The sequence below is a fragment of the Portunus trituberculatus genome, chromosome 46, assembly GCF_017591435.1.
Source record: "Portunus trituberculatus isolate SZX2019 chromosome 46, ASM1759143v1, whole genome shotgun sequence".
Lineage (NCBI taxonomy): Eukaryota > Metazoa > Arthropoda > Malacostraca > Decapoda > Portunidae > Portunus > Portunus trituberculatus.
The window spans coordinates 33520235-33547734 of record NC_059300.1 but is presented as its reverse complement, the minus strand read 5'-3'; the positions used below and the strand labels follow the sequence as shown (position 1 = coordinate 33547734).

Genomic DNA, 27500 nt, shown 5'->3' with positions numbered 1-27500 from the left:
CCCTCCCTCCCTCCCTCCCTCCTTGCCTCCTCGCCTCCTGCTGCACCACTCGCCCACTAAACCTCTTGGGGCGTCCCGTGCTCCCCGGCAACACAGGTGTGTGTGTGTGTGTGTGTGTGTGTGTGTGTGTGTGTGTGTGTGTGTGTGTGTGTGTGTGTGTGTGTGTGTGTGTGTGTGTGTGTGTGTGCAGGTCAGGGTTTTGTGCGGCCTTCTTACCTTTACCACAGGTCTCAACACATCAGCAAAGGATCAACACTTAGGAACTCCGTGAGGCGCAAGACAGACGAGGCGTTAGTGACATTAGACAGTAAAGGAGAGTCGCTACTGAAGCTCAAGAGGCGGGAATCCTTTGAGGTGCCACGTTGCCCTGTCTTCGTGCAATATTGACAGGATATCACACATAAAAGTTTTACAAAAGGGAACTCAAAACTAAATACAGATCATGATTAACAGTCTCGTGCATTGAAAGAGACATGAATAACAAGCCAGTGAGATCATAGAGAGAAAAAAAAGAGGCATCAAATATGGAGATGTCTAATGAAAGGAAAAATAATGACAGTAAATATATAATTGTTGGTGGAAAAAATATCGCGTCTCGTTTATATAATGTTTTCATGTCCAATTATTTCTCTCTCTCTCTCTCTCTCTCTCTCTCTCTCTCTCTCTCTCTCTCTCTCTCTCTCTCTCTCCCTCTCTCTCTTTGTTAGCATGAGCAGCCCGTAACTGTGCTGTGACAAGGGCGGGCACTGCACCTTCTGACCTAAGGCACGACAGAGGCTGGCACGCAGAACACAGAACAGCCTTAGTTACGCACGTGTTCCGTTAGGGAGAAAGCAGAAAAGAAAGCAGTCCGAACTTCTCTCTCTCTCTCTCTCTCAGTCCACTAACTCCTCCCTGATTCCCTCTCGCAACAAGTGCTCCTCCTCCCTTCTCTCTTCATCTTCTCTCCTCGTGCACGTTTCTTGTATCACATATACACCATAATACAAAAGAAGTTTTCCCTAATTGCCCCACACCGTCACAACCTCACGTCACCAGTGGCCCACGCAACGCCATCACCTCTGTCGCCCCATTTGCTACCTCCCTCAAGCAGGATGGTGCAGTGGTCCCGCCTCGCCACACCACGCCACGCCAACACCTAAACTCCTGCACCACCTTCTTTCCTCCAAGCCTGTTACTTCAACCATACCCGTCACACTCACTGCTGCTGCTGCTGCTACATCCTCCTCCCCTACATACCGCCACCTACACTTCCACCACCACGATCATCTCAACCAGCACCACTATCTCCATTACTACTATACCACCTCCACTGCCATCTCCATTACAACCTCCACTGCTACCACCATCACCTGCATTGACATTATTCCCTCCTCCACCACCACCACCACCAATACAACCTATCCCCATTAATTTTTTTTATCAACATATCTTGCAATCAATTTACCAGCTATGTAAGATGTCAGCTGGTGTTCGCTCGCACGCACCGCAGACATGCTCATGCCCCCCTCCACACTCTCGACACCCCGCTCCTGCGACACTGTCTACTCTCACACTCTCTCTCCGTCCTCTACTTAGAAATCACTACCGCAATTATAACGACAGCCGTCGGTGGCGGCAGGCAGGCAGGCAGGCGAGTCAAGTGCCCCACATCGGAAAGGTCACAACCTCGCCACCAACATCGGGGCGCCTGGCCGTCACCACCACATCCCAGCCTAGTGATGCACCTGCAACTCTTAATATCCTGACGAAGGATTTAATTATCTTTATATAGAATATAGTTACCAAAGTTTCTCTTCAATAAGGTGTATTACATTCTGAAATACACTAACAGCACACTCAGTGATGTGACAGCCAAGAATGCTTGTAATTTGACGACTTCTACGCGTTTAACATGCAAAATTTGGGGCATACGCGTGGCCTCCTCGCTCATCTCCGTATCCTTGGCCTTTGAGATAGTAGTGGGTGGTGTTCTTTATCTGGGAACACTGGGTTACAGCATGGGACATCCGGCTTTCCATATTTATCTTCCCCATGTGTCCCTAGGAACTATCGACTATCCTGCGGGAGACATGAACACCTGTCACACTGAACACTACTACTAAAACAAGTTACCAGTCACGGAACGAAACACTAATGGTAGGAATCAGTCTGTCAGAGATGTCAACGTGTAAGGTTTTTAGCGTTAGTTTGACCTCGCTTTGCCAATACTGCTCTTGTTGGAAATTATCCACATTCAAATTAGAAATGACTTATCCAATAAAAAAAAGAGAAGGCTGGACAGTGGCAGACCTCACTTCCGCCATTCCCCCTTCAGCATGAAGCACCTCGATCCTGTCCCCTCGTGCATTTTTATGTAAGAGTGGATAACTGGTCAAGGGCAACATAAAAAAAAAGTTCATTTAGTTGGAGAAAGGAGTCATTCAAAGCCGTCATGACCATGTCTTTCCTGTCTTCTCCTTGAACATAGTTAACATATTGGTGACATTTACTCTTGAGCGTAAGACAGGCAGCAGCAGCAGCAGCAACAACACCAGCAACCTTGTCCCGCGCCCACACAACACAAGCACCGACACAAGCTGAGGAGAGATACCAGAGAGAGAGAGAGAGAGAGAGAGAGAGAGAGAGCAACATTCTGCGGCGCACGGTCGGTAATGGCGATGGTCAGAAGCGTAACGGTGCGAGACGTGTGTGTGTGTGTGTGTGTGTGTGTGTGTGTGTGTGTGTGTGTGTGTGTGTGTGTGTGTGTGTGTGTGTGTGTGTGTGTGTGTGTGTGTGTGTGTGTGTGTGGCAGTGAGCATCGCACCTGAGCACCACCAACACCTGCCTCCATGACAGGGCCTTCTTGCACCTTTACCCCACCTGCTCCTGTCCCCTCCTTACCCTGTCCCTCCCCTCATTACCTTCTCCCTCCCATCATTACTCTCTCACTCCCCTCATTACCCTCTCCCTCCCCTCCTTGCCTCCCATCCCGTCATTAACCTTCTTCATGTCACAATCTACGGTAAGCGAAAGGAGGGATTGGAGATTGGGGGAAGGGTGGGTGGTGGGCGGGGGGAATGAGGCGTTAGTGGAAGGGGTTTGATGGGGCGGAGTGAAGGGGTAGTCTAGGATATGACGGGGAGAGGGGAGATGGGAGAGGGGAGAGGAGTGGTCAGCAACATTCCTTCCCAGACCTGTCGCACCGGTCCTCCCTCTCCTCCTTGGCGCCTGCCTTCCCCCTATCTCTCTCTCTCTCTCTCTCTCTCTCTCTCTCTCTGAATCTCTCACCCGTACAGCAACAAAGAGACAAGTTTCCAGAATTTGGGTGGAGAGAGAGAGAGAGAGAGAGAGAGAGAGAGAGAGAGAGAGAGAGAGAGAGAGAGAGAGAGAGAGAGAGAGAGAGAGAATGGAGGGATGGTTGGTTTCTTTACGAGCCACCGGGGTTGAGCTACAGAGCAAAACATGCTGATCTTCTTAAGTAAAAAAAAAAAAAAAAGATAAAAAAATGTGGTGTAGGGTCTCATTAAGCGGGAGCAGGTCAGTCACCTCGGCAGGCGTCATAAAAAGCCGCATCGTCACACACTCCTAGCGATCGGGGGCCACCAAAGCACTCCACTTCTCAATCGGCGCCTCGTTACCACATCACTGGGCACCTTCCGTCTTGCCGCCGCCACTTAACGCTCCATCACTGTCCGTCCCGCTGCCCCGCCCGCCCCATCCCTCACCCAACACCAGGGCCGCCTCTATCACTGTTATCACTTGTGTACATCACCTGCTCTCACAGCATCACCTTAGTCATCCTCGCAATCACCTTCTATTAACAAATCTGTATTTTCTTCTGATAATAAAAAGCGGGTGCACCTTCGCCCTCATACTGATGGGGAGTGGGCGTGGCCAAGGGCGTGAATGAAGAGAGAGTTCGTTCACCTGACCACGCCTTCCCCTAGAGGCAGGCAATGGAGAGATAGTGGTAGTGGTGGTGGTGGTGGTGGTGGTGGTGGTGGTGGTGGTGGTGGCGGCGGCGGTGAATGTAGCAGCCAGCAGCTCCAGAAGAAGAGCTGCTAACGCAAACAGGTCGAGGTGGCCTGGAGGAGCACAACGCCCTGCCGCTCTTCACCACTCCTCGTCGCCCTGCCCTGCCCTGCCCTGCCCTACCTCCTGCCCGCGGCCACTCCGCTATAAAGAGGGACACCACCGCCACAACCTCGGGTAGTGGTCGTCGCAGCGCAGCCCGGGAGCTTTGTTTTTGCTTCCTCTTGACCCTTGCTGCTTTTCCTCCTCCTCCTCCTCCTCCTCCTCCTCCTCCTCCTCTTCCTACTTCTACGCCTCCATCTTCCTCCCATTCCTCGTCCGACTCCATACCCTCCTCTCTTCAGCCTCCTTAACTCTTCAACAACTAGTAATATATATAACTGTGAATAGACTTATTAATTAACGAACTCAAATCATATCCATAAAAAAACTTTATCAAATTCTTGATCACCTATTTTGCAGTGAGCACCATCTTTCAAAATGAAAGTCGGAATTCGCCCAAAACCATTTCATTGAAACGAGAGGAAACCATCACTGGATTCAGAGGCCTGTCAAGAGGCTGTCTCAAAGAATTGAATGTTAAAAGGAGAAGCTTGTATTGAAAGGTATGAAAAAGTAGGTAGTACAATTTCCCTTATCTGAAAATTGTGACAATTTAAAAAATTTGCCAAAAATTTTATAAGGCTTAAATGAAAAAAAAAAAAAAAAAAAATGTGACCACAGATTTGTTTAGTATATCTCAGCAGCAACAACAGGAGGAGGAGGAGGAGGAGGAGGAGGAGGAGGAGGAGGAGGAGGAGGAGGAGGAGGAGGAGAAGAGTGGAGAGATGAGGATGGGCGAGTGAGTTCATGTAAATATTGGGGATGAATGCAGGAGAAAAGAAATAACACGAGAAGCGGCATATCAAGAAAAGAAAATCTATACTTCTCCTTCGCTTCATTGTTATTTTCAGTCTACCAGTCTCTTCCGTGTGTCCTCTTCATCCCAACCCTCCTTTGTACGCTGCTCGCTCTCATCCTTGACTCCTTAACTGTTAGTCACGTCGAAAATTCTCTCTCTCTCTCTCTCTCTCTCTCATTTTAACTACTTTTCTATGCCTAAACCTTCTTCCCTTTACAGTTAACAAATGAGAGCAATGAGGGGTGAGGGCGTGGGTTGGGGAGGGGGGATGGGGGTGGAGGGCGGGGAGAAGCAGAGCAGAGGCTGTGGAGTGCGGCGTCTGACGGTGACTGGTGAGTTGCTTGCGGCCCTGGGTACTGTTACTCGGCAGGGCGGTCAACACTCCTGAAGACGCACACGAGGAAGACCTTTGCTTTCTTGGCTACTTCGCGACCGTCAAGAAATATCCCCCTCTCCTCCACTATTGCCAATCATTCATCTCTTTTTTCTCTGGTAAGCTCTGGAACTCTACCTGCTTCTGTACACGACATATCACCTCTGTGTGTGTTTTTTTTTTCTCTCTTTTTTATGTAAGAGGAGAAAACTGGGAAAGGGCAACATAAAACAGAAAAAAAAGGCTGACTATGTTGCCGGTCTCCTTGCAGGTCCGAGAGTTAGCTAAAAAAAAGGGATAAATGTCTTGAAATCTCCCTCTTAAATGAAGTGTGCTCACCAGAACTCTCTACCTGCTTTTGTGCATGATATACCCTCCCTATATACTCATCAAAACTCTCTACCTGCTTTTGTGCATGATATATCCTCTTTGTGTGCTCACCAGAACTCTCTACCTGCTTCTGTGCATGATATATCCTTCTGTGCTCACCAGAACTCTCTACCTGCTTCTGTGCGTGATATATCCTCGTTCTGTACTCACCAGAACTCTCTACCTGCTTCTGTGCGTGATATATCCTCTCTGTCTACTTACCAGAGCTCTCAACCTGCTTCTGAACATAATACGTCCTCCTTCCTATGATTTGAACTTATCCTCCAGTTTTGGGTAATCTTTTTGATCCCTCTTTGAGGACCAGGACTCCCAGTGCGTCTTCTGTTTTGTGCTTATTTTTTGGTTTCCTTGGCCAGTGACCCTCTTGCATAAACAAAAGAATATCTGAGCATGGAGGGAATTAAGGCATGTGATAAGTGATGACTTCTACCAACTTCACTTATGCCCATTGTTGTGAAACGCTTTGCTCTCTCGTCAAAACTACACATTCTTTAAGGTAACAGAGGTCAAGTAGAAATATCATTAAGATTAAAAGCCTGTGTAAGTTCAACTAAAACCTTTTGAAAGTAGGAGTGGAAGAACAGTACAATAGTGTGTCATATGGTCGTACTACGTACATTTTGTGTCCAGCTAAGAAAAGGCAGTGACTGAGGTTGGAGCACAGAGCAAAACACAGTGTGATGTCTCGACTAATCGAGCTTTCATCGATGCTCTTATGGTTCAGCCTGGCGGTCTTCAGGAGGTAGAGAGCAGGTAGTACAGCGATGCGCGGGGCAAGTGACGGGAGGGCGACCTGATTCAAAGAGGTCTGTTCTCCACCTCGTGAAAGACTAACGCAATGATACAAGGATTACAACTGTCCTTTTGATGTATGCTGTGGAGAGAGAGAGAGAGAGAGAGAGAGAGAGAGAGAGAGAGAGAGAGAGAGAGAGAGAGAGAGAGAGAGAGAGAGAGAGAGAGAGAGAGAGAGAGAGGATAAGAAAATGAGTATTAAGGGAAAAAAAGAAAAAGAAAAGTTGAGGGATGGGCGTGTGAGAGAGGATATGAGAACAAGTGGAAATGTGAGACGTATGTGATCCTGTGCCCCCATCGCCCCCCACACCCTGCGCCCCGTCCTGCCCACACTTTCCTCTCTCCAGCTCCACAGCTCACCATCCTCCCTTCCTCCTGATCAGCCACTGCTGGAAAACAGACCGGACTGAAACGAACACTGATGACACTCCGCTCATTAACGAGAGAGAGAGAGAGAGAGAGAGAGAGAGAGAGAGAGAGAGAGAGAGAGAGAGAAATATTGAGATGAAATTAGGTAGCAAATATTGATAAAAAAGTGGATCTATTATAACTCCCAGACAGACAGACAGACAGACAGACAGACAGACGTAGACGTAAAAACACACACACGCACCGCTTCCCTTCCCTCCCCTTTCCTCTCCTCCCACTTAAACATATAAATGAACGAAATAGATCAATAAATAGATCAAAACTATGCCAGTTAAACATTCAAGAAAATAATCATGTGTTCCGTAGTTCATGAATTTTTCTATCTATCTATCTATCTATCTATCCACCCACCTATCAATCTATCTCTCTATCCATGTCTGTCTGTCCACCCATACATCACTCTCTGTCTATCCATGTATGTCTTTCTATCCATTCATCTTATCAGTCTGTCTACATGTGTATCTACTAGTCATCCATCTGTACCTACCTTACCAACCTGTCTGTCTATCCATCTGTTTATCGATCTCATGCATTTGACTGTTCCCGCTAAGGACTGGCAGCACAGTGGACACTTTTTTCAACCTCTTTTTGTTGTCCAAGGGTAGAGCTTCTTTTACGTAGTAATAATAATAATAGTAGTAATAGCAATAATAATAATAATAATAAAAAATAATAATAATGATAATAATGATAATAATGATAATAATAATAAGAATAATAATAATAAGAAGAGGAATAATAATAATAATAATAATAATAATAATAATAATAATAATAATAATAATAATAATAATAATAATAATAATAACAATAATAATAGTAATAATGATAATAACATTAAGAATAATAGTAATAATAATAATAATAATAATAATAATAATAATAATAATAATAATAATAATAATAATAATAATAATAAGAAGAAGAAGAAGAAGAAGAAAAAAAGAAGAAAAAAGAAATTCGTTGTGAGTGTCTGAGTGTGTGTACTCACCAGATGCCGGGCTCTAGTCTGATCATGATGGATTCTGGCAACACGAATCTGTGTCCTGGAAAGACAAAACAAAATTGTCAAGCAGCTAGGAGTGGAGGAAAATAGAAGTAATTTTACTCATCTATCATTGAGTTAAGACATTATGAAGCAACAATTTAAACGTGAAAAGAAATCACGACTGAAATGAACCATGAGAATAGACAGAAACAGTAAAGAATGTGAAGCACCTGCACAAACTGCAGACTCCAGGAAATTTCAAGCAAAGCAAGAAAACGAACATAAAGAATGACGGCCACGAAAAAAGGAAGAGCATAAGAATGACAAACATTTCACAGTTTCTGGGGAAAGAAGCGTCAACGAGGAACAACCAAGAGAAAAACGGAATAATATTAGCCAAGAGCCAACAGCTGCAGCACCACCATGCACTACTGCAGGGAGGTGAGCAAAAAGGAAGAAGAAGACGGAAACCAGAGCAATGAGCCATGTGCCGCCCCTTTCCACCACCGGCCGGCGAGCTGCCCCTGGGACACGACGCCCGCTACACGGCTGTAATGGTAGCAACAGAGGAACACGTCTTCCAGCCCCTCGCCGCCCATCACCTGGTCCGCGGCACTAATAAAGGCACGTTCACCTTCGTCACGGTGCGGCGGACACCATTACCTACCTACGTACGCTCACTACTACTACTACTACTACTACTACTACTACTACTACCACTACCACCACCACCACCATCTCCCGCTGTAATCGCCACGGTGCCGTCACGTGCAGGTGAGGAGCGAGGGGAGGAAAACACAGCGTCATGACAGCCACGCCCTTGTCTCTCTTTCCACCTTGCCTCATAAGAAAACAATTATAACCACACTATTCCAGCGGCAGACAGGCAGGCAGACCATCTATCCATCTCTCTGCCATGCAGCGAACCTGCCTGCCTGTTTCCCTGACTGCCTAGTTTTCTGCGTGCCTGCCTCTCCATCTATCTGCTTCTCTGCCTGCCTACCTGTCTCTCTGTTTCTCAGTCTGCCTTCTTCACTGCCTGCCTGCTTCTTTGCCTGCTTGCTTATCTGCCTCTTTATTTCTGCGTTAGTGCTTCTCTACCTCCACTTCTCTGTCTCTCTGTCTTCCCGCCTCTCTCGGCGCTCTAAAGGTGAAAAACAACTTGACCATCGCCAAAAACCGGTGCCGTCATGATCAGACTCAGCCGCGGCCAGTCGGTCTCACGATCTTAAAGGTTCCCGTGAGACTTGCACGTTCGAGAGAGAGAGAGAGAGAGAGAGAGAGAGAGAGAGAGAGAGAGAGAGAGAGAGAGAGAGAGAGAGAGAGAGAGAGAGAGAGAGTAGCTTTAATTAATTGGGAGTGAAGACATCAAGGCACACACATAGCACTTACGAGGATTTTCAACACTTATTAATTCTTCACCATTCATTTTTCACTTGGCATCAAACGGAGCAACTTATCACACACAGCCTCCCCGGGGTCAAAAAGTCTGCTGCTGAGGCTTCCACACGGCACACCACACGGCATGCTTGTACCAAAGGAAAGAACAAGAAGGCATTGGATCTTCACGTCACGCTCGAGTACCTTCGCGTGAGGCAGCAGGCGAAGGGTTCTTAAACTTTTCTGATTTTTTTTCCAGCTCTCTCTCTCTCTCTCTCTCTCTCTCTCTCTCTCTCTCTCTCTCTCTCTCTCTCTGTGGAGAAGAACTGTGGAATGGGGGGATCGTCGCGGTGACAGCAGTGTGGTGTGGTGACTGGCGGTGAGGCGGTAAACAGCTGTGTTAGGTGCACATTTATGCAGAGATGTGGCCGCGTGTAACGTGACGTGACATGAATAATATCATGTGATGTGGTGCATTGATGTTTGCAGGGAAGAGATAATGACCGTGACTGCAATGGATCGAGACACTCAGAACATCACGGTTATAATTCTGAGTAACTAGTTGTAAAGGACAGCCATGTTATTTTTCCCATTAATTACTAAGGTGCGACATAATCTAGTGTCGTGTGGTACTTTGTGGCGTGGAGTTATGGTGTTTGGTTGCGCTGGGATGTGGTGCTGTGGTGTTGTGGTGCTCTGGTATTGTGGCGTGTGGTTTTAGAGGAGAGAAGTAGGACGCCGTGGGAGATTCAATCGTGTGTGTGTGTGTGTGTGTGTGTGTGTGTGTGTGTGTGTGTGTGTGTGTGTGTGTGTGTGTGTGTGTGTGTGTGTGTGTGTGTGTGTGTGTGTGTGTGTGTGATTAAAATGATGCGTGGTACTGTGGAAGGTAGATGAGAAGTTGTGGAGTGTGTCGTGTTGCCCAAAGAAGTGGAAGAGGTGGATGAGTGATTTACAGACATCGGAAGGAGCTCTCCGATGTGACGAATGTGATGTATGGCAGTGTCTGAGGAGGAGGAGGAGGAGGAGGAGGAGGAGGAGGAGGAGGAGGAGGAGGAGGAGGAGGAGGAGGAGGAGGAGGAGGAGGAGGAGGAAAAGTGTGTAACGTGCAGTGACCAGTGACGGGGAGGTTACGATGCGAGGCGTGGCAGTAGAGTGAAGGTTTGTGGCAGAGCGTGACGAGGTGAGGGCAGTGGCGTGTGGTGCGTGTGGTGCGTGGGTGAAATGAGTGCGTGTGTGCGTGAGTACGTGAATTACCTGTAGAGAGGAGGCACGGTGCGTAAGATGGAGAGAGTGCACGTGGATTTGATAGAGAGAGAGAGAGAGAGAGAGAGAGAGAGAGAGAGAGAGAGAGAGAGAGAGAGAGAGAGAGAGAGAGAGAGAGAGAGAGAGAGAGAGAGAGAGAGAGAGAGAGAGAGAGAGAGAGAGAGAGAGTAATATGTGAGAGTGTGGTCGGTGCGGCACTAAGATTCCCACAGGAGTCATCAGGTGTGGGTGGAAGTCCGCTTGAGAAGTCACGCTCCGACAGATGCTTCGACAGCAGGAGCCAGCCCACTTTTGTTCCCACGAGGAGGAGGAGGAAGAGGAGCAGCAGGAGAAGGACCAAGGAGGATCACAATGGAAGAACAAACAGCAACAGATCTACTGCCCCACACGAGGGAGTTTGTGGTCTAATGCAATATTAAGAGACAGGAAAACAGAGGAGAAGGAGGAGAAGGCAGACGACGAATACGACCATACAAGGTGAGGAGAAAGAGAAGCAACATAAGGTAAAGTACAAGGAGGATGAACATTATGAAGACGGATAACAGCAAGGAAAAAAAAATTGAGAGGGAATAAGAAAGAAGAACATAAGAGGAAGGAACAGCAGCAGGACAAGTAACAGGAAGGAAAAGGAAGAACTGGTGGAGCAAAGTGAGGATGAGGATGAGAAGAAAGATGAGCACTGAAGAAACAGGAGTCATCAAAAATCATCAATTGGACAAACAGAGTACATAACATAACAAAGGAAGAAAAGGACAAGAGAAGAAAAGAAAAGGAAAAAAGGAAATGAGAAGTAAAAAGAAGATAAGAGAGGAGAGGAAAAGAGATTGAGGAAAAAAAACACAGGAGAGAGGAAGGAAGAAGGAAACCCACGAAAGATCACTGAGTCGGAAAAAAGATGAAAAAAATGACCATACAACTGAACGAGAGAGAGAGAGAGAGAGAGAGAGAGAGAGAGAGAGAGAGAGAGCAAATTATTTGACACATTTTTCTGTCTTTAGAGTAAAGATTTCTCTCTCTCTCTCTCTCTCTCTCTCTCTCTCTCTCTCTCTCTCTCTCTCTTATGAGCAGTAAATCCTCTCCAAAGATTTAAAAATCTCCTCCTCTTTCTCCTTCTTCTCCTCTTCATCCTCATTCTCCTCATTCTCATTCTCCTCCTCCTCCTCCTCCTCCTCCTACTTTAGTGTGTATCTCTGAATGATCTATAAAATAAAATAAAAACAAACACACTGTTCCCTGCCTTCCAACTGCCTTCCAAACACACCACCACAACCACCATCACCACCATAAGATAAAACAACACATGACTTCCAGCACGCTGCGACTTCCTCCCATCCCAAAGTCGCCGCCCATATAGAGACGCGGCCCGCTCATCGATCGCTACATTCCACAAATATTGTGAATCAGGGAGGGGAGGAAATAAAGCACCCACAGCAGACTCGGACGTGACTGACTCCCCGCTGACGAAATTGCTGCCTTACTAGCTTTCCTCTCCTTCCTCCATCTCCTGAGCTCCTGATCAAGACAGAGTAGCTATGGTAGACTTCCGGTGTTGTGTATAGGACTGGCGTGAACCATCCAGGCGGTAAGCTTCAGCATACACACACACACACACACACACACACACACACACACACACACACACACACACACACACACACACACACACACACACACACACACACACACACACACACACACACACAGACACACACAGACGATAGAGTGGCAGCGCACTGATCAGTAAGTCGAGAAACATATACTAACAGAATACATAACAGTTGTTCAGAATCAAAAGGCTATTAAATGCACAAAAATTAAAGGTAAAAGGGAAATGTTTACGTGTGTGTGTGTGTGTGTGTGTGTGTGTGTGTGTGTGTGTGTGTGTGTGTGTGTGTGTGTGTGTGTGTGTGTGTGTGTGTGTGTGTGTGTGTGTGTGTGTGTGTGTGTGTGTGTGTGAATGAAAACCTGCCCCTAAAAGCGAGACTGGTGCAAGGAGAACGGTCACCGGTATTAAGAAATCGGAGGATGTTGCAAGAAAACCCGACACACACACACACACACACACACACACACACACACACACACACACGATCCTAAAACCACAATACCTAAGTTTGGTATCATCGCTGACAATGAATGGTATTGTGTTTGCAGGAAGGCAGTGAATGAGAGCGGATGGGAGATGGGGATGAAGCGTTGGGCAGCGTTAGTTAGCACATCGTATTCTCAAACACTTTTTTGCTTCACCTCCAGTATTTCAAAAGACTTTATTGAAATTTACACGAATTTGTTAAAGTGTTTTTATATTTCTAGAGGCAGAATGACAAGCCTTTTACATTGTTACCTGGAAAAACATTCTTGAAAACCCCGCTAATCATCTCCGTGGCCCTTGAGAATAGTCGTGGTGAGAGAGCAAAACGTTTCTGAATACGGGCCAATGTTAGGCAGCAGCTGTTGTTCGCCTCATCCCCCACAAATCCCCAGCAGGTGTGGGCGAGCATGGGGAAGCACTCACTTGTTGCTCCACTCTTCTTCAACACACATAAGGCGTCACAGCAATGCATAATCAGTGTCATCATCATCATCATCATCATCAGCATTTATCATCATGACCATGGCCATCATTATCATTACCATCAGTCAAATCTTAATATAAAATAGACTTGTAGCCTTATCAGATAGTATTGAGTCTCTCTCTCTCTCTCTCTCTCTCTCTCTCTATTCCTTTCCCTGCATCATCAAACATTCTCCTCCTCCTCCTCTTCCTCCTCCTCCTCCTCCTCCATGCGGCTCAGTCACCCTCTCACTCACTTTTCTTTCCTTCTAAATGTCATCACCCTCCTTAACATTTCTCCTGCCTCATCCTACCACCACAGCCACCACCACCACAACCACCATCATCACCACAGTCCCTTGTCAGCGCTTATAAATATACTAAAGTATTTCCCGTATGCAATATCAACATCCATTTCCTTTTTTTCGTTTCATCTTCCTCCTCCTCCTCCTCCTCCTCCTCCTCCTCCTCTTCCTTGTGTAGCTCCTCCGTTTTTCGCCGAAATATATAATGAAATTTTTGCTTTTACACGGTGTATTTTATTTGAACTGGTGTTCTCTCTCTCTCTCCCTCTCTCTCTCTCTCTCTCTCTCTCTCTCTCTCTCTCTCTCTCTCTCTCTCTCTCTCTCTCTCTCTCTCTCTCTCTCTCTCTCTCATACAGTCACACACGAGGGTCGGTCACGTCTCTTATAAAGCTTGGTATTCTCCTGTACCTTTCCTGCCTCCATCTTATCCTTCTTCCCTCCCTCCCTCCCTGACCCCTCTCCCACGTCCCTGCGTCTCCGAGAATCCGGGACTTGTAATCTTGTTGGAAACACAATGACACCACAGCTTCCCAGAATTGTCCGCCGCGACTCAGGTCAGAGAGGAGTATGAAAAGTTCGCTAAAAAGTGTGGCACAAGAAGAGACACCTGCGGGAACACTGGACCAATCAGTGCCGGTGAACAGAACACCTAAGTGAGCGGCGGTGGCGGCGGTGGTAGCAGTGGCGGCCTCCTCTTGCATTCCACAGACACCGGTGAATGAGGGAATGTCCGTCGCTGTTCTTCCTTCCATAACTATTATTACCACCACCACCACCACTATAGCACCACCACCACCACCGCCGCCAAGACTGTCAGATTGACTGATGTTCATTCTACACATCAATATTGACTTGGATCTCTCTCTCTCTCTCTCTCTCTCTCTCTCTCTCTCTCTCTCTCTCTCTCTCTCTCTCTCTCTCTCTCTCTCTCTCACAATCTCTCTGATTTCACTTTTTTTTCTCAATTCTTACACCTTTTCCTTTCGTTTATAGAATCATAAGTTATATATTTACTCTTGTTCTTTCAGCAAACTTCCCTAATTTCTCTCCTTTTCCAATATTGTCATCTCAGTCCTTCTCTTTCTCCCCGTCACTCATACACCATCCCATGTTTAATATTTCTTTTTATCATCATGCACTTTTCTTTAATTAACCGATCTCCATTCTAAAGAGTCATTGAGATATCCATAATGACTATAATAGTGATGATGATGATGATGATAAATGTTAGCAGGAAAAACTTGTAAAGCATGAACATTTTTTATAGTCTTTTCGCATGTCAAAATTATCTACATATTCAAATTTCATCTCCTCTCACAATTAGATAATAATAATAATAATAATAATAATAATAATAATAATAATAATAATAATAATAATAACAATAATAATAATAATAATAATAATAATAATAATAATAATAATAATAATAATAATAATAAATAATAATAATTAAACTCCTCCACCACTGTACACACACACACACACACACACACACACACACACACACACACACACACACACACACTCTTATTCCACTGATATTCAACATTTCCACTACTACTACCCCCACCACTACCACATACCTTCACGCCGCCCCTATGCCAGGCTTATCGACTATAACACTCCTTCCACCACCATCACCATCACCATTCCTCTCCATCCCACTCGCCATTTCCATGAACATTATCTCTCCACCACCACCGCCACCACCACCACCACCGTCACACCCTCCTCATCTCAAAAGTTCTTCCTCGGGATTTACTTCTCGTACAGACAAGCGAGGCAAGGTATCCAAAAACCCGTATTTACTCGTCGCTCGCCAGTGGTTGGGTTAGATCGAGTGTTTGCTCTATGACTGACTGACTCACTCACTAGTTGACTGGAGGAATAACTGACTGGCTTGTGTGTTAGAAGCAAAGATGCAGTGATGATGATGATGATGATGATGATGATGATGATGATGATGCAGCAGCAGCAGCAGCAGCAGCAGTAGTAGTAGTAGTAGTAGTAGTAGTAGTAGTAGTAGTAGTAGTAGTAGTAGTAGTACTACTACTACTACTACTACTACTAACTACAACAACAACAACAACAACAACAACAACAACAACAACAACAACATGAAAGAAAGAAAAGGAAAATCTAAAACAGGAGGAGGAGGAGGAGGAGGAGGAGGAGGAGGAGGAGGAGGAGGAGGAGGAGGAGGAGGAGGAGGAGGAGGAGGAGAGGAGGAGGACGAGGACGAGGACGAGGAGGAGGATTAGTGGTGTTGTGTGGTGTGCGGTAGCGGAGCGGCTATGGTTGTGTTTGTGGAGGTTAAGGTTGCAATGTTCTGTGGTGGCAGACGAAGTCAGGAAGGAAACATAAGCATTGCCAAATCACTCGCTGAACAGACGGGGCAAAGCATCTCTCATGTCGAAGGTAAACAAGTTGCCCATGAACGTGTGGTGGTGGTGGTGGTGGTGGTGATTGTAAAGGAGAACCATCAGGGCCAGGAACCTGTTGGTCGCAGGGTAGCTGCCGGGAGGCAACACTGATGCCACACACCCACCACACACTGACGCTGCTCTTCACCACACTCCACACAGGCCCTGCGGCGTCCTGCCTCTCTCCTCCCTGCCACCACGCGTACCTCCGCCCACCAGTGCGATACAGCGGATTAAGAAGGAAACACGCACTACAACTCATCATGAAGGAGGAAATCAGGCAAACACGGCCCGAGATGCTGCAGGCAGTGTGGTTACGGCGGGATGACAGATCCAACACTGTCTGTTTGCCATTCATGGCTGGTGGCGCGCCCTCTGGGAAAACAGGGAGGTCGTGCTGCTGCTGCTGCTGCCGCCACAAGTCTTGCCTTATGTTCTTGTCGGCAGGAGGCGGCAGCAGCCGGCGACCCGTTACCTTGTCCCCCACCCCCCTTCCTCACTGTCCCTTCTCGCCCAGCCAGGCAGCCAGCCACTTGTGGATTACCACTTGTCGGCGTTGGGGTCCCCGCACTCCTTTCCACCAGGGTGAGCTGCCCCTCGCCTCCACCTCTACTGACTGCACCAATTCATTGCTGAATAATGAGTGGGGTGAGGCTGTTTGGCGCAACATAATCAACGCAGCCAGTGAACAATAATGTGCTAGTCGATAGACTCAATATCCCGCACACTTGTCCACAAAACGTACCCGTGACGCACCACGCCTGAGATGTCTCAGAGGAGCTGTACGTACCCGATTGTATGCTGCCCCATCCCTCTCTCTCTCTCTCTCTCTCTCTCTCTCTCTCTCTCTCTCTCTCTCTCACTTCTGTTATACTTTTGCTTGTGTTCCGCAATGCGGTCATTAGATCATTCTTACGATCGGAGTGCAGGGTAGCAGTGATTGGTGACTGCCCGGTGTGTGTGTGTGTGTGTGTGTGTGTGTGTGTGTGTGTGTGTGTGTGTGTGTGTGTGTGTGTGTGTGTGTGTGTGTGTGTGTGTGTGTGTGTGTGTGTGTGTGCGTGCGTGCGTGTGTGTGTGTGTGTGTGTGTGTGCGTGCGTGCGTGCGTGTGTGTGTGTGCGTGTGCGTGTGTGTGCGTGTGTATGTGTGTGAGGACGTCCGCACGCCTGAGTGGCCGGGCAGGTGACCCAGTCCATCAAGTGGCCTCATGTATTACTGAATTAGATAAGGTGCTGTTCATGACCCTGCCTCACATTCACGTTGACCCCCTCTCTCTGATCTCTCTCTCTCTCTCTCTCTCTCTCTCTCTCTCTCTCTCTCTCTCTCTCTCTCTCTCTCTCACACACACACACACACACACACACACACACACACACACACACCAGTCAGAATGATTCACGCTTTCAGACGGAGAGACATCGTGGCGAAGATGACGAGAGACAAGGGGAGGTCGTGGCTCGTGGCATATTCAAGGCGAACCCAGACAATTGTACGCTGAGTGAAAGCCATTCCCTTCTTTGCTCACCCACCACCCGCCAGCCACCAGTGAGCCAACCACCACCAGTCAGCCAGCCGCCCAACCACCGACCCACCCAGCCAGTCACGCCGCCCAGCCTCCCTCTCAACTACTGCCTCATCTCCATGGTGCTTTCCACTTCACAACACCATTTCAGAGGCATTCTTTTTAAGGAGTTTTAGCTACAGATAACGAATTTAGGGTGATAAATGTGTTATTGAAAGTGTCAGTATCTAAAGAGAACAGTGTGAAACTAAGTCTAAAATTACATTGAGAGGTGTCTTGAAACACTAATCACGATGGCCTTCAAATCACAGGTAGAATTAAATACAGAAGATGGCAAGCAGTTCCAGAAACAAACTGAGAATACTGGTTAACATATATCACCACCTGTCTTTCTTAGTTCACTTTGCAATGACAGGGTGGGAAAGGATATCCGTTACCAATACAGCACGTTAATGTGCGGAGTTTTTGTGCAAGAATACTACTACTCTCCTCTTCCTTCCCTCACTAGACATACGAAAAATGGGAAGGAATGAGAAGAGCGAGGGAGGGGGAGGAATGAGAGGAGGGAGGGAAAGAATGTAAGGACTGAGAGGAGACGTGTGTGTGTGTGTGTGTGTGTGTGTGTGTGTGTGTGTGTGTGTGTGTGTGTGTGTGTGTGTGTGTGTGTGTGTGTGTGTGTGTGTGTGTGTGTGTGTGTGTGCTTATAAAAAAAGTAGTAAGGTGGTCTTGATTGCACGGTAGTCGACAATATATCTTGCTGGGAGGAGAGAGAGAGAGAGAGAGAGAGAGAGAGAGAGAGAGAGAGAGAGAGAGAGAGAGAGAGAGAGAGAGAGAGAGAGAGAGAGAGAGAGAGAGAGAGAGAGAGAGAGAGAGAGAGAGAGAGAGAGAGAGAGAGAGAGAGAGAGAGAGAGAGAGAGAGAGAGAGAGAGATGCGGGTGTGGAGATAGCCAGCCATTAATAGCATCTCCCTCATTTCTCTTCTCTTAAACCACTGCGAGTTTTTGTTTCCACCACGACTCTTCCTCAAAACTCGAGTGGAAAGGATGGCAAGATAAAGGCGACCACAGAACGTAAACTCTGTGCTGAGTAAACCGTTGAATGGAGAGTAAATTCAACACACTTATGTGTCAGAGAATGTAAGAATGATAAGGGAAGAAAAAACAACGGGAGCTGCAAGAAGTTATTAACCCCCTTCAGTACTATGACGCATTTTCATACTCATTTTAGTTACTATTTGGTGATTTTATACAGCTTCAGAAACTTATGTGGGCATCAAAATACTAAAGACTCTGGCCATTAGTCTTCTGACCTCCACATACCCTTCGTAATGTCAATGAAATCGTCTAATCGTAAACATAACTCACGGTAAAAATACATCCCAATATTGAAGAGGTTGAACCTATACATAGCGAAGCCTGAATCCATCTACCTATTCCCACTTCTCATCCCCACCCATAAATTTGTCTAGTCTTCTTGTACAGCTTCTTATTGACTCGAGCCTAACACGCTGATTACTGAGTTCATTCCATTCTCCTGCCAGTCTATTTAGGAACAAATTTCTTCCGGTCTCTGTTTTTTTGTTTTTGTTTTTGCAATGAATATTTGTTAATATTAAGAGAGAAAGAGTGTGCCGGAGCCGGAGCTGGTTTCAAGTGGTTAGTTCTTCCCTGTGTTAATGGCTGCAGCTTCCTGGCAAACTAGTCAATTTCCCGTTCCTTTCAAAACCACACTTGACAAAGAGGTGGTGCTGCCCTCACGCCGCCTCCTGTGAGTGGGAATGTCACGTCTGCACGCTCGTCACCTGCAGGAAGACGGAGGGGGAAGAACCAGAAGCACCGCGAGATCCAGGGGAGAACAACAGGAAATCTCTATGGTAGCTGCCCAGGTGACTTTGTAATTCTCTAAACCCTTTCCTTTACTTCAGATAATTGCTGAGAGAAACAAGAGTGACTGCTCAGGTGACTTTCCTATGCTGCTCTTAATGCGACAGTTCCCTTGTTTAGAGATAATTACTCAGAGATTACTACTCGTATGGGTGAGAGTGCCTGCCGCCCGCTCCTTTCCCCGCAGCAGGTGAAGAAAGCGGGTGAACAAACTGCACTTGTTCCTGCGCTGAACACTTCATGCAGAGGAAATGTTCAGTTATATCATTAACTCCCAATTTTTTTTTACAATTCAGATCATCCACTTGGCATTCCAAGCTTTTATCATTTATAAGTGCTAAAATGTAGCTGTTTATTTTATCAACTGGGAACTAAAATGACAAAAAAAAAAAAAAAAAAGGAAAAAGAATCCAAGTTATTGATTTAGCACATTTTCTGAAAGTATTCACACACACACACACACACACACACACACACACACACACACACACACACACACACACACACACACACACACACACACACACACACACACACACACACCTGCTCTAATAAATAAAAGCTAACAGCCAATAATATTTTACGCACTGCTCACCATCTTACAAGACTTCCGCACCAACCAACACTATTTTATGAATACAAACACCACTTATAATTGTTACCGATATCTAACGGACCTCCATCTCTCTAACTCACTCCTTTGTTAATACTAAAGAATAGGAGAGACACGGAGCATTAAATACAACATTGATGGAGATATGATAAACACTGATCTGAGCACACTTTTACTGCCAGCAACACTCCCAAGCAAAACATGCCGTCACAAATACATTGACCAGAACAGCAAATACAATAACTCTCTCTTCCAGGCATGGGCACCAGTAACTGAGCCAAGATGTGGCGCGCGTCGCTGCAACACTTCATGCAGTATTTAACGTTGTTTCTCGCAGCTGTTGCCTAAGGAAACGTTGGCCTCAAGGAGTCTCGCCAAAGTACTCAATTTCCGCCAGCAAACACACTTATGCTTTTTCTCTCTCTTAAACGCAGAGATCGTAAAATCAGAGTATTTTCATCTAGTAATTGTGTTATTTTTTCCGCTACAAGCGCACTGATAACAAAACTAGACTATTTCTGTCCACTCACACCATTCCCCACCACAAACGGATTCCTAACACGTACTAATGACAAACCAGCTTGATCCAACCATGCTGCATTTCCTACACACGCACTCATAACCACACCAAACTATTCTATCCGATTATGATACATTTCTTTTCCCACAAACGCATTCATTACAAATGAACTTTCTTCTCTCACTGTTTTCCTTACAGCAGTTTCTTATGCGTATTACACCCACCCGCTCTCCAAAGTTGGCGTCATCGCACCAGAGGAGGTTCACTCACATGAACCTTTTGTCTGTCTGTCTGTCTGTCTGTCCAGTGGTTGCTCCCGTCTTATTAGCTTCTCTTCAATGGAATGTTCCACGGCAGATACTCGTCTCCACAGTCGTGTTGTCCGTGGATTATGATAATAAGTTTCGGTTCAAAGAAGTTGGCTTAAATTAAGAAAAACAAAAACAAGACTCATTACTCAGCTCTATGGCGCATATTTATTCCATTAGAGACACGTAAGCAGCCGGAGACCTGACCATTAGGTAATTAAAACCCGTTATATTGCTCCGGAAGTTCAAAGGAAAGTAAGAACAAGAAAGAAGACTGCAATGGTCTGGCCATGTCATGCAAGCAGGAGACGACCACCACGATTATAGAAGAATCGTGGATGTAGAAGACGCAGGAAGAAAGAGAGAGAGAAAGACTGAAGGTTTGAAGATAGAAGAGCACAATGACCTGCTGGAAAAGGGCAGAACAGGACACGGTGGGACAGGTAATGGAGGTGGAGGCAGGTAGAATATGAAAGAGGATAATAGAGTTCCGATGGCAGAATGAGAAATGAAACTGACCTGAGGGAAGAAAATACCCAAGGCAGAAGGTGGACAGTGCCAGTGCCAATGACCCCATAGAGAAGCGAGTTTAGATGGCTGACAAAGATGCTGCTGCTCCAGAAATGCAGAGCGACTACTGGCTGAATCAAACACATAACTTATCTCAAATTTCAACGTTTTATTGTTATCTTATGGAAATATCAGGACTGCGGATTATGAATGCTTTCCAAATATGTCTGGTGTCCGTGTATCGTTGACGGTAAGTGTATTGGACTCCCTATCATATTACCAGCACTGTTTTCACCACACCTGACAAATATTACTAGGAATGGACGGCTATGTGTTCGTCCGTCATGCGTCACGGAACGGTGTGAATTGTTGAACTGTTGTGTGTTGACAGCAAGGGAGGAGCATCACAACAAATCACGAATGAAGAACAAACAGACTTGCTAGTCCTCACTACGCTATCTGTGGTCTTCTACACTATCTATTATAAAGACAAGGGGAGGAAGCGGAGGAGCAGGAGGGAATAACAGCAGTGAAAGACGGTACCCGAGGCAGACGGTGAACAGGAAGAGGAAGAGCTGAAGAATGAACAGGAAGGAGGAGATAGTGTGGAAGAGAAGATTAAAACCACAGGAGATGCAGTAATAAAAATTGGAGTAATAAAATCCACTTTCCTGCTTCTTGTCTGAGTGTTTCTAAGAGTTCCTCACAGCTTTGAGTTACCATCCCCTCCCCACCCACCTGCCCATAATATACTCCATCCACTTACTTGCTTATTGTCTGATTATTTCTAGAAGTTTGTAACACTTATGAGGTAACCGCCTACCCAGCCACCCAGCCACCACATACACACACACACACACACACACACACACACACACACACACACACACACACACACACACACACACACACACACACACACACACACACACACACACACACACACACACACACACACACACACACACACACACACACACACACACCACTATTTAGTTTCCGTCAATACGCACTTGTGCCTCGCGTGTACTCATGTGTGTAAAAACGGCTTAAACTTTTATACCTTAGACTAGACTGCGCATTTCTCCTCCACGCGAGCAGATCCTGTTCGTGCTTTCACTCCGACAAATTAAAAAAAAAAGTGCTTCAGTTCCCTCATGAGTTTCCTTTCTTTTTTTTCTCTTTTCTTTTCCTTCTTTTCGAGTTAGTGATGGCTTTCAAGTGGCTTCTTCGTCAGCCACTGTTACAAATTAGGCAAGCTAAACACCGGTAACTAAACTAACTAAAGCGTCCAAGCTCTACCCATCTTAGTTATCAATGTTGAAGTGAGCCAGTCCACGAAATAGTGAAGGTGAGCCACGCAACATCCTTCCTTTCTTCTCACTTTGTTCTCGACTTGAGGTCAGAGACGAGTGAGTCTCTCCTGTCGTATAAAATAAATCATTGAGCTTGCAGGTTTCATTTTTTTTTACAATGTGACTTAAAGATTTGAAATGATACTCGATAGTAGTAGTAGTAGTAGTAGTAGTAGTAGTAGTAGTAGTAGTAGTAGTAGTAGTAGTAGTAATAGTAGTAGTAGTAGCGACAACTTCTACACCAAGACCACCACCATTACTAACACCAACATGAACACCAACAATAACCAAGCAAATAAACAAACAAACAAACTAACTAAGCAGACAATACTAAAACTGCACGAAAAGTAAACAAAACATAATAAGCATAGGAAACAGAGAGAGAGAGAGAGAGAGAGAGAGAGAGAGAGAGAGAGAGAGAGAGAGAGAGAGAGAGAGAGAGAGAGAGAGAGAGAAAGGAGGGAAGGGAGGGGGGCAAGGAAAGACTTGGGAGTTACGGAAGGTGGTACAAAAAATATATTATCATAATAGAGATAGCAATGTGCGTGTGCGTGTGTGTGTGTGTGTGTGTGTGTGTGTGTGTGTGTGTGTGTGTGTGTGTGTGTGATAAAATCCACGGTAAGGAAGAGCCACTGTGTGGATGTCCCACACTTCCTTAGAGTTTCCTGGTTCAATGGACTCCACCTCCTTCCTCCTCTTCTTCCTCCTTCTTCAAGTCCTCTCCTTCCCTTCCCAGCACCCCATCCACTCCCCGTCTCTCTACCCGCTGTCTCTGCTTATATTCCTCCTCCTCTTCCTCTCCCTAACACCACCAGTCTTTACTTTTATTCTTCCTTTCTTCCTTTATCCTCCGTCCTTCCTTTCCTAAGCACCAATCCTTATATATATACATTCTTCTTTCCTTCCTCTCTCTCTCTCTCTCTCTCTCTCTCTCTCTCTCTCTCTCTCTCTCTCTCTCTCTCTCTCTCTCTCTTTCTTCTCTCCATTCCTTAGTTACAGTAGCCCTATTTATGTTGATTCCTTTCTCCTTTCCCTCATTCCTCTTTCTCTTAGCATAATTAGTCTTATTTCAGCTTTTTCCTACTTCCTTTCTTAATCTCTCCTTTCCTTAACAACAGTAGTCTTCTTTCTGTTTATTCCTCCTTCCTTCTTCCTTCCCTTAGCACCAGTCCCCCCGCTACTCTACCTATTCCTTCTTCCCTTCTATGACATCATCAACAAATCCCTCTATATCTATCCTTACCACCACCCCCTCCCTCTATTCCTTCCTTCCTTCCTTCCTTTCCATAATAGTAGCCCATTCCATCCCCTCCCCCTCATCCTTTCCCAACTTCCTTCTGCCTCTCTGATTCTCTCCACCCACTGTCCCCATCACTCCCTCTCTCTCATGTACGTCCGCTCTTGCTTTTCATTCCCAACACGTCCCTTCGCCACCGCCAGGCTGCCGCTGTCCCTGCCGCCAGTGCCGCCACCTCCTCCCCACTACGAAGGATGAATGAGACGAAGGAACCAAAGGAGTAAAGCTCGACAATGTTTATCCTGTGTCTGTTTTCCTTGGCACCACTACTCATTACCTTCATCTCTTCAGTCCCATGACATTTTTTTCATATTTATTCTGGTGATTTTAAACAGCTTTAGAAACTTGTGTGGGTATTAAAATAGTGAAGACTCTTGCCATTAATGTTCTGACCTCCATAAATGCTTCCTAATGTAAATAAAAATTGTCAAAAAAATTTCAAAACTAATGGTAAAAATGAGTCCTAGTACTGAAGGGATTAAGACCGTAAGATGATAAGGAAGGCAACAGGAACACACAAAGTCTACACGAAGCGCTCTCTGTATAAAACATTTTCTGCCACTATTTCTTCCTTGAAAAAAAAAAAAAAAAAACTTTATCAAATTTGAACCCATTACTTCTTGACCTCCCCTGATTATTGAGCCTGGGGAGTTTGTTTATGATGAACTCCTCTGTACTGTGTGTGTGTGTGTGTGTGTGTGTGTGTGTGTGTGTGTGTGTTTTGGGTGGGTGGGTGGTGGAAGAGAGCCATGGTGGTGGTGGTAGTGGTGGTGGTGGTGGTGGAGGTGGCGGTAGTGGCAAGATGATACCGGTGTGTCATTGATATGCAATACGAGGAGGAAGATGGGAAGGAGGAATGTAAGGAAGGCGACTGCAGACTGGTGACGTTGTGTTGGATAAGTCAGGTTTAGTTTGATTTGATTTGATAAGATTAGCTTTGGTTAGGTTCGATTAAGTTCGATTAGATTAGGACAACAATACATACTCTTTATTAAAGTGGAGAAGGAGAAAAGTTTAAAGAAGAATAGTGTGTGTGTGTGTGTGTGTGTGTGTGAGAGAGAGAGAGAGAGAGAGAGAGAGAGAGAGAGAGAGAGAGAGAGAGAGAGAGAGAGAGAGAGAGAGAGAGAGAGAGAGAGAGAGAGAGAGAGAGAGAGAGAGAGAGAGAGAGAGAGAGAGAGAGAGAGAGAGAGAGAGAGAGAGAGAGAGAGAGAGAGAGAGAGAGAGAGAGAGAGAGAGAGAGAGAGAGAGAGAGAGAGAGAGAGAGAGAGAGAGAGAGAGAGAGAGAGAGAGAGAGAGAGAGTGTCAGTCAGAGCAAATTTCAGGATCCACAAGTAACCTTTTCCTCTTGTCCAGACTAAACCAGACCCTGGCGAGGCACCATTACTAGGGCTGAAGGGGGGTAGGGGGAGAGAAGGAGGAGGAGGAGGAGGAGGAGGAGGAGGAGGAGGAGGAGGAGGAGGAGGAGGAGGAGGAGGAGGAGGAGGAGGAGGAGGAGGAGGGGGAGGAGGAGGAGGAGGAGGGGTGAGCTGAGACGCAGGGATGGAGGAGGGAGGATGGTTGGGTGTGGGGGTACGAGAAGAAGGGTGGCGGTGGGGTTAGTGACCAGCAGGGTGAGGCGTGGGTGATACCTGTGGCTGGGAGAGTGTGGTGCGGTGATACACGACCACCACCACCACCACCACCACCACCACCACCAGCAGGAGAGGAGTTGTAGCAGTGTAGGAGGAAAGCTTTGAGGTGTGTGTGTGTGTGTGTGTGTGTGTGTGTGTGTGTGTGTGTGTGTGTGTGTGTGTGTGTGTGTGTGTGTGTGTGTGTGTGTAGCAGTGTAAGAGATCCTTTTGGGTGTGTAGAGTTTAGGTGCGTGTAGTTTAGGTGAAGACGTTCTTGGTCGCCATGAGTACAGTCTGCACTTAATGTTAGTAGTGTAGGAGGAGAGCGTTGCGTTGCAGTGTGAGTGTGTGAGTGTGTATGTAGTAAAGGGCCAGGCGAAGGTGTAGCAAGGAGTAGTTCTGGTCGCCTAGAGTAGAACCAGTACATAATTGTAGTGTGGCAGGAAGATGAAGTGAAATTCAATTGTAAGACTCAAACAAGTCAGAATTTCACAGGAGAGAATGGTAAAGGTAGGAATTGTTACACACTCCCTATGCAATACTACAACAAAGTAATCATAAGATCAACTCATTCTTTTCATTTGCCTTTTTTTTTAAGATATTTAATCCTGTACATTTATTTAGCAGAAATCTTACATGTAACTGACAACTTGTGCCCGACCAAACTAGAGAAAAAAATAACTATCTCCTTTTCCCTCCTCGCAGCGTCACATTTTACACTTCCCCTTCACTCCCTTTCCTTTAACTATCTTCTCTCATTCCTCAGTTGACAAGTCGCAAAACACAACACATTTATATCAACTAACCCTTTTTCCCACCACGGGGCGCAATGATCCTCGCCTGGAGTTTGTGGATTACAGCTGCCTTTCGTTGCCTTTTCTTTCACACTTTTCGCTCACGCCTCTCTCAACCGACATGTCACAAGAAACAACACATTTACATTATTAGTCGATCTCTTTATTAATCGATCTGTTCTTGCCAACACTGGACGTAATGTAATGATCCCTCTTAACTCCTCACATCGCCTGGAGTCTGTGGTAGGTTACAACTTACAGCTGCCCTCACTCACATCCTTTATTCACGCTTTCTCCACACCTTCTGCCCTTTATGCTGACCTTTACCACAGCACCTCCCCCTGGCACCCTCTGACCCTGCCGCCTCAGGTGAGACTCCGTGACTCAGGCGGTTCGCGGTCACGAGTGCAGCCAGGAATGCTTCTCCGCCTCCCGAGGGAACGTCGCCACCCGCTTTCTTACATAAATAGCGGTTTCAAGAGGCAAGGGCGGTGAAAGCGAGGAGAGAACAAAAATCAAGGGAAAAGAGTGAAGTATATAAATGGTATTCTAAGGAAGAGGAAGAATCAGGTGTACATGGTGAAGTCGTTCAGAAAATAAACTTCGAATATAGAAAGGTAGAAAAGACCGAGACTTTTAAAGGAGAAGAGAAGGTCCTGAACGTGAGATATGTGTAGTAGGTAAAATAAAACAAGACTGGAAGATAAATGGAATGAGAAGTAAAAAGAAAAACAAAAGGTGAAGGATGTAAATAGGAAAGCCAAGATAAAGATAATGCGACAATGAAGAGAGCAAACACAATGAGCAGCTTACTACCACACAGCTAGATAAACGACTATACGTGGCAACAGGTCGGCATGATTTATAAAGGCACTGCCACGGATAGACCTCATGGTTTGCTGGTTTGCTACAGCTTTCATCATCTGTTTATGTTTCTTCCCCTGTACCTTTTATCACACCTTACAATAGCAGTAATGGAGCGGCGGCCGGCACCTGCACCGCCTCTCGCTCACTAGTATGCTCAGGTGGATAGTAACGATAGGAGTGGTGCCGTCTTCTCATGTTGCCACAGTCATCAGAATCACCGTTAAATTCCAGCATGTCTATCACCAGATCACGCCATCCACTCATCCATCCTTCAACATTACCACACCACACGTCAACATGAACAAACCCAGACGTTCTGCTTCAAGACGTACCGATTCCTGACCAAGGTTCCTTTTCATGAGACCATTTCAGCCCAACTAGACCAGTAAGTGCTGATGAGGATGTTCC

The 27500-nt window shown here is 46.1% G+C and overlaps 1 protein-coding gene across 1 annotated transcript in view; it reads right to left on the bottom strand.

Annotated features, from left to right (window-relative positions):
- LOC123519804 (epithelial splicing regulatory protein 1-like) overlaps nt 1–27500 on the bottom strand; it is a 105385-nt gene that overhangs the window by 17675 nt on the left and 60210 nt on the right. Inside the window, exon 5 of the mRNA XM_045281322.1 lies at nt 7891–7945. Within this exon, the coding sequence (XP_045137257.1) occupies nt 7891–7945 (55 nt within the window). The remainder of the gene's footprint in view (nt 1–7890; nt 7946–27500) is intronic.